Consider the following 8,466-nt stretch of genomic DNA (forward strand, 5'->3'; position numbering starts at 1 on the left):
TTTCTGTCTGTTTTCATTGGAGACAGAGTTGATCAATAACCAGATACAGACTCAAAGTTTGGACTGTGCACTGTGGTACAAAGATCTGCAGCCTGCAGAAAAACCCACTTCAGGAACAAACACACAGAGACCAACAACAAAACATTTAGTTTAAAAAATGACGAGTCAATGTCGGGAACTGAAAAATACATGATTTAGAAATGCAGAAAAAGTAGTTGCTGTGTTTGATTTGAGTCCCTAGCATGTGGATACGGACACTTTGTTGTTTGTTGAGCAGACTCATGATGACACTCACTATGATGTTATAATAATAATCCATCCATCTATTTTCTACCGCTTATCCTCTAGTAGGGTCGCGGGGGGGCTGGAGCCTATCCCAGCATCTTTTCGGGCGAGAGGCGGGGTACACCCTGGACAGGTCGCCATTCCATCGCAGGGCAAACACGTAGAGACAGACAACCATTCGCACTCACAGCCACACCTACGGCCAATCTAGAGTATCCCATTAGCCTAGTCCCCATTTTGCATGTCTTTGGACTGTGGGAGGAAGCCGGAGAACCCAGAGAGAACCCACAACCGGCACGAGGAGAACATGCAAACTCCACACAGAAAGATATCCGTGCCGTGCCGGGACTTGAACCAGGAACTATAGCTCTATAATAATATAATCAGTAAATCAGTTTTAAACCTGTTTGTCCAGATGCGTGTGCGTGTGTTGAACTGAAGATCAAAATGGCCGACATCAGATAACTTTATGTCCCACAGGAACAAAATGGCCGCACGGGAACATCTGCCACACCTTCATTTCTCTTGTCACAACAAACTTTATTCTCTCCCTTCAAACTGACTGAACAGGTGATTTCACCTTCACCTTTCTCCCTCATGAAATAAATCAGAGCCACAGTGACGACTTCAGAGGAGGAAACACACAGAGCACAAAGTGAAAGTAAAGACAGAGACATTAGAAACACTGACAGGAATTAGAAATTAACCAATTAAAAATTATTATTAATAATAACAAATAATAATACAATCATTAATTAAAAACAAACACCTGTAATAAAGTATAGAAATGACAAACACTGTTGTACTGCAGACAGAACTTAGTAAGAGAATGGACATACAGGTGTTTAAATTATGACATAAGAAGACAGGTGTCATCTGCACGCGAAGAAGAGTAATGATTAAGATAAATTATAAATACTGACCAATCACTGTGTCAATCTCTGCTGTGTCCTCTCTGCTGCCGAATGAGTCCGTCTACAGTGAACTGGTGCCGGAAATCACGCTACATTCAAAATGTGCTCTGAAACTACAGTCGTGCGGATGGAGGAGAAAACGTAGCAGAAGAGATGAGTTTAAAAAGAAAACGTAGCAGTGTGGACGTAGCCTTAAACACACCACCACCAGGCCAAAGAAACCTGGCTCTTCAACCCCTTCAAGAGCAACCACGCTCCCAGCACCAGGTGACACTGCTGCTACCTGGAACCACAGCTCACCTGCTCACCAGCAACAGGAGAGTTAGCATGTAGCGGCTAACTGTAGGAACACAGAGGAAACCAGTGACCTCCTCAGAGACAGTCAGACAGGACTCCACTCCACCAGGAAGTAACACAACTCACTGGACTTTAAACACAACAGTGGAAGAGACTGAAGGACTGGGTAAAGACCGGGCTAACATCAGCTAGCACACCACAGCTACGCATCACAACTGTTTACGTTTGTTAATGTACTTACTGAGCTTGTTGTTGTGATGTCTGCTCACGTTGTCCCTCCCCCACACACCATGTGGTCTCAGCGGCCATCTTTGAGTCCACCGTCTTGTGTCTTTTCCTTTGTTTACCGCAATCAGTCACAGCACGCACACACACACACACACGCACACGCACACGCACATGCACACGCACGCACACACACACACACACACTAACAAATGCAAAAACATGTCCTGTTCTCCTCAGTTCCCCATCATCGTACTGTTTCCATGGAAACACCAATCACCCAGCAGATGTTTGAGGAGGCACAGGACATCTACGTGTGATGACCAATCACAGCACACCTGGACACCACGCCTCACACCTGGACTCTCCACATGGTGGTACTCACAGATGTGAGAACGTCTGATAAACTTCTCTCCACTGATGAGTTCAGGAAACGAGACGTGCTTGTTTTTCTGGAGAGACACGAAGCTCAAACTGCGTCATGTTGAATATCTGCTGTTCGATGTGTTCTGATTTATTTTAAGATGTGGTTTGTCTCAGCTGGTGTCCATTGGCGTCCCACTTGGCCTACATGGCAGGAGTATGGTATTGATGAATACTGTGGTCCCACAGTGAATCAGCCCACAGACGTGAAGGAACTGGCCACAGTTCATCATACATCAACTAATAAAAGCCTTTTCCATTCCACTTGGTTTTAACTTTAAAAAGCTTGTTTCTTTACTTCATTTCAGATATTATATTGTTCTCAGTGATCTGGGACACATGGACTGTCTGTTTTATACAGACATTAATGTAAGAATGGTTCAAGTAGCTACTTAGCTAAATGGAGCTCATTACTTTGAAACAGTAGCTACAGTTGAATGTTGATAACCTTAAATGCAGTAATTAACTTCTTCATTGCATCATGACAGTCCTTTACATGCACAGCTTCTGCTATCATGTGCTAACAGAGGCTAATAGCACACACACATACTGTTTACATCTGTTTCATCTACCTTCAGTCTTGTGTGTAACAGCTGTTTCTAGAAACCAATCAACAGGTAGTTATGTTTCACGCTGAAGGGACACAGAAGCTGTGGTTGAGGCCAAGTTGTTGAGAGTTGTTATTTCTGTAGGTCAGTGTAATAACCTCTGGTCATTATTTTCTCATAATTATTGATCATGCAATTGACCACCAAAGTAACAAAGATCTTCAGTGGGCCCCGGACCCTGACCCACCAGCACTTTTCTTTTTGTTCTTGTTCTTTACTCAGAGGGAAGGTCCATCAGTGCAACTAAGAAATGACTGAACTGCTATGTCAGATGATTTCTCATGGTCCAGTAACCAGCCCTGATCCATGACAGCAGTAGGGCCTCACAATCAGAAGCATATCAAGTCAGCAGCTGATCACTAAACTCACTCAATACAGAAATATTCAAACACTGAGACAATGTAATTTTAAAGAATATGGAAATGTCTTTTTTTTTTTTTAATACACAGCAGCATCACATGCTCCCAACATTACTGACATGTAATAAAAGTGAATCAGGGTATAAAACTTATGAAGACAGGGCCCTGTGGGACTGGTAGGTGAGTAGGTAGGTAGGTCTGTAGGTAGGTAGGTAAGTAGGTAGTCAGGCAGGTAAGTGAGTAGGTAGGTCGGTCGGTAGGTAAATAGGTCAGTAAGTAGGTGAGTAGGTATGTAAGTAGGTCGGTAGGTAAGTAGGAAGGTAGGTAAGTAGGTAAGCAAGTAGGTAGGTAGGAAGGTAAGGAAGTAGGTAAGTAGGTAGGAAGTTAGGTAAGGAGGTAGACCGGTAGGTAAGTAGGTAGGTAAGTAAGTAGGTAGGTTGGTAGTAGGTAGCTAGGAAGGTAAGGAGGTAGGCCAGTAGGTTAGTGGGTAGGTAGAAGATTTAGAGGACAATCTTTCAAGACAAGGGCCCAAACTCATGTAATAAACCAGGACCCACCTTAAGGCAGTCAGTGGATGCTGTACTTTAGTTCAACATAATCCTGAATATATTTTCAATGAAATAAGAACAAACTAATATGACATAGTCCACACACCAAGTGTTGATAACTACAGCTGAATCAAGAGGTTAATTTCAGTCTCAGAGTCTCATTAAACTGGTTGAGGATTTCCTTGAAGGAGTCAGTTTCCACAGTCTGCTCCACAACATGACGGACTCCGCTCTCCAAAGCGTGGTAGTACCTCTTCACCTCCTCCAGCTCAGACTTCAGTCGTTCCTCCACCTTCTGTCGTTCCTCTCGAGCCTCCTTCAGCTTCTCTTCGTACTTTGACTCCACAGCTTTTACTTCCTTCTCCAGTTTCTTCTGGTAGAGCTCTCTGAGCTCCTCCTCTCTCTGGTCCAGCATCCTCACCACCTGCTGGTAGGTGGAGTTGGAGTAAAACTCTCCTCCGTTGGCACCAACCATCTTCTCCACCTTCTCCAGCAGATCCAGGACCTGACCACGCTCGTTGGTCTTGTTGTTGTTGAAGACCTGGTATCTGTGTCCAACCTTCTTCAGGATTGACTGTAGCTTACCCCCCTTTTTTACTAGCTGTTCTTCAAAGTCTGACTTGACTTGGTCTCCGTGGGTGAAGAGGATGATGGTGTATTTCCAGGCATCCTCCCCAAACACCTCCTCCACCTTCTTAACGGCGTCTCTTTCCTCTGCTGTAAAGGACCCCACCCTGATGACCAGCAGGATGGCGTGGGGCCCCGGGGCCGACATGTTGATGCACTTGGAGATTTCTCTCTTCACTGAGTCGTCAGACAGAGAGGTGTCAAAGAGGCCAGGGGTGTCGACGACAGAGACCTCTCTGCCCCACACCTCCCCTTTTTTCTTACAACACTGTCTGGTCACTGAGGAGGGAAAACACTTGGGGGCAGTGCAAGTAATACCAGTGACACAGATACTGTATCACTGATATTACTTGGTATTAAATATGAGTGAGAGTTGTCTAAATACAACCAGAACGAGGAAGGTCCTGCTCACAGAGACAGCGTATGCAGCTCTGCATGTTCTTCCTTGTGATGACCTCTGATGTAATTGAACACACTGATTAACAGTAAAGCAGGTAGCCTGTAAATATTGCAGTCGGTGAACAGACAGGATAATTAATTTGTGACTGTCTGTAGCTCTCACCTGTTACTCTTTGAAAATATATAAATGTTTAAATTTAAATGGCTGTAATTCATACAATGAATTGAGTTGACTGAGCTGGCAGCAGACAGCTGTCATCTTCTGGCCGTAGTCTGTACCTGCAACTTCCCAAGAACTGACTTGAACTTTAATGTTGTTTTTTTCCCTGAAAAGTGAGTGACAGCTGCAGTGAAGACATCTGCTCCCAGTATGGTGTTTCCACTGGAGCTCTTTCCTGATCCAGTCTTCCCAACAAGAACCAGTCTGAGGTCTGACACAGAAAGACAGTGTGAAACAGTGCTGACGAGGAGCTGCACTGGTGAAGTCGAACACAATGACAGACCGGGTTACATTAAAAACGAAGTAAGTGAAGTGGAAGGAGGAGTAAAAAGCTGGAGACGTGACGTGATAAAAACAACTATTTCTCTCACTTCTCGTAAATCTATAACAGAATCAATTAGAATGACACTGAAGTGACGTGATCTCTCTACACACATCTGATCTCAGAGCAGTGTTACCTCAGGGATTACATTTCACACTTAAACTAAAGCTGAACGCATTATTCTTTGATAAAGTTTAATAAAGTTTAGTGTCCACCTTGGAGGACGTGGAACAGGTCATTTGAGTTTGACACCCCTAAACAATTCATTCCACATGTCACTTTATGACCTAGAACCGACACTTATCACACAGTGAAACATGGACTAATGAAAGGTTCCATACCTTGGGGGTGATCCATACTGGCTCTTCTCCTTCTAGTTACTGGTGCTGCTCAGAGAGAGAACTTAAGGCATTAAACAGATGACACCACACTGACTGTGTATTAATGAGTGTGTGTTCTGACTGAGCAGAGACTCTAACTCACACAACACTGACCAAAACCTACAAAGAGCTTGATACCCCACAACAGTGACAGAAACAACGTTTTAACAAAACTGAAAAGATAAAATTAAAATATCTTCAGATCCTGTGCACAGCTGTAAACTCAATCATTTCCAAACAGACATTATTTAAACACTTCACGTATTTGAAATTGAAACTTTCTCTGCTGCTAAAATATCAAAACTTGATGAAGTCATGTAAAAGGCACAGAACGCTGCGTCCTCTCTTCCACACCAACAGTGGCTGTTCAACATGGCGCCCCCTGCTGTTGTGAACCTGGATATGAGTGAGCCTGTGAATATTCTCATTTGTCCAGGTCAGAGTATCCTAAAGGAGTTTTAAATCAAAAACAACTGGACTTGATTATTGTCTGGGAAGACGTTTCACCTCTCACCCAAGAGGCTTCATCAGTTCTTGTACACATCTGACCAGGCTGGGACTGGTCCAACTTCCTGGTGTGGAGACCCAGGTATTTAACCTCTTAACCTCTTAACCTCTCTGGATATGAGTGAGAAAACTCACTGTCAAGCGCATGTGAGGCACAACGGTGGCAGAAAGTGAGAAATACTGTGTAGGAAATAAATAATAAAATAACAACCAGTGCCTGAAATGCAAGAATTACTGTTGAGTTTAGGAACATGCAAATCAGGAAATGGTTGCACAGCACAGCTAAATTATAATTTGAATTTACGTAACTGAGCCACAGGTGGAAGCGTCGCTGAAACTTACCTGAGTTTGTTCCCTCTGCCATCCCGTCACCCGCATGGGAAAGACTAAAAGGTTTTTTACAGCTTGTTTGGGATACAATCAGAGAAAGATTCATGCGGTTCATAAATTTTAGTCAGAGTTCAACAGGTGACACTGCACACTACACAGCTGTTTCACTGAGAACTCTGGGTGTCCAGAAGCAGTTTCTCTGATACAAAGCCACTGATAAAAAAAAAAACCTAGTCCAGTAGCACAGAGGAGTTGAAACTGATCCAGGTCAATACCTTAAAGCTCCCCCTCCCTTCAGAGGGAGGATATGATGATGTCACTGCCACCCTCAGGTTTGAACTCAGCATTATTATTAACATGTGCTTAGGTTTCTCTCATAATGACAATTATGATTTTAACATGACTTGAAGCAGATGGTAAAAACCTGGACTAATGTCCATCCACTGTGGGTCAGGGTCATACTAGTAGCACTGAAGTAAACCAGATTATGTCACCTGTGTCTCACCTTGTATTGATTGTGGTGGTGATGGTCTGTAGTGGTTGATGTTTTGATTTTTTTTTAAATATCACTGTCTTCTTCTGCTTTGATTTTTTAAACTGTTTCTTTTGGATGACTGTATTTCCCAGCATGCCTCAGTGTCCTCTCCACAGTGTGAGGTGGAAGCTTCAGCTTGTTTTATTTGCACTTGCTTCTTCCATGTTTTATGAAACTCTGTTAAGCACCAGTATTATAATTATAAAAATTGTTTAAAGTTTATTACTTTCATCAGTCATGTTCTTACTGAACTTCCTGTACTGAGCAGATTCATGTCATTCATATCTGACTGTGCTGCTGCTTTGTTTGTTCTCAGTAATAAATACAATTGTGTGTTGGTGTTTCAGTGTCTCGTCTGTTTTCATCTGAGCAGATTTAATCATCTCTCAGTGAGCTGTGGTTTATGTGACAGAGACAGAGTCAAGATTTAAAGAACCAACCATCGGTCTGAACGACCAAGTTAAGGGTTTCTAATCAATATGTGATGTTATATGTAAATGAGGATCATAATAATATCTGATTAATCTGTATTAAAACACACACACACACACACACACACACACACACAGCTCAACACATCAGCAGAACTGATCAGTTAATCTGAATCCAGATCAGCTTCAGTTCTAATACAACAGGTTCAATAGGTTTAGTCTCAGTACACACGGTCTAGTTAGAACCTAGAACTGTGATTGGTTGTTTTAAATGTGTGGCTCTATCCTGATTGGTCAGGACATGTGCAGGTGTTTTGATGTATCACAGCTCACTGGCTGCTTTAACGTGCTGTCCATGTGTCACTATAGACTATCGTCAGTCCAGCAGCTTCTATTTCATCCTTTATGAAGCCCTAAAATTAAGACACGACACAATTAAACTCTGATGAGCCGACCACAAAAACAAACAACAGCTACTGAATAACTACAATACAATATACTGTTATATACTGTATTAAATATCTCAGAGAAACGTGCAGTATAAGTCAACATGAAGCAACAGATTCCCTCATTTAACATCATGTTGTCTAATTAACTACTAAAGACAAAACCCTAACCCTAATCATATCACCAGGTTCTACCTGCAGAACACAGAACACGTGTAGAACATGATACAGAACATCGACACATCAGTGTGCGGGCTGATCATTGTTCCTGCTGACATGACGCCTGAAAACCAAACTCTCATCATCATTTAACAAACAGAAACGACTGTAGCTCCAAATAAATGAATAATACATTTAAAGGTTCTAAACTCAACATTCAGCTGCCACTAAATGTCTCACTCCAGCTGCATCTCAGACCAAAACAAGTTCATGGAGCCACACCTCCACACCTGATGCCAACTCAAGGACCAGAGAAGATTACAGATTACATCACACAGAGGGGGTGTGGCTTCGTTCTCTGTTCGGGACGCCATTACTCCACTATAGCTTTACATAGAAAACAGCTGTTTGCTGCTCTATCATCATTTAAAGTCTTGTTTATATAACCTTT

General features: G+C 42.7%; 1 protein-coding gene across 1 annotated transcript; it reads right to left on the bottom strand.

The window, feature by feature from the left end:
- Positions 1–3,154: 3,154 nt before the first annotated feature.
- On the bottom strand, positions 3,155–6,432 carry LOC111648919 (GTPase IMAP family member 7-like). Its single transcript, XM_023398674.2, has 3 exons — positions 5,569–6,432; positions 5,028–5,116; positions 3,155–4,581 (listed from the first exon to the last, which is right to left on the bottom strand). The coding sequence occupies exons 1-3, from the start codon at positions 5,582–5,584 to the stop codon at positions 3,790–3,792; spliced, it is 897 nt and encodes a 298-aa protein (XP_023254442.1). The 5' UTR covers positions 5,585–6,432; the 3' UTR covers positions 3,155–3,789.
- Between the last annotated feature and the right edge of the window lie 2,034 nt (positions 6,433–8,466).

The sequence above is a fragment of the Seriola lalandi genome, unplaced genomic scaffold (assembly GCF_002814215.2).
Source record: "Seriola lalandi dorsalis isolate HSWRI2012SDOR001 ecotype SW California unplaced genomic scaffold, Sedor1 jcf7180002049701, whole genome shotgun sequence".
Taxonomy (NCBI): domain Eukaryota; kingdom Metazoa; phylum Chordata; class Actinopteri; order Carangiformes; family Carangidae; genus Seriola; species Seriola lalandi.

Coding starts and splice junctions, on each gene's coding strand:
- LOC111648919 (XM_023398674.2), bottom strand. Junction 4,582..5,027: donor CAGATGTCTTCACTGCAGCT/GTCACTCACTTT, acceptor ACTGCCCCCAAG/TGTTTTCCCTCCTCAGTGAC.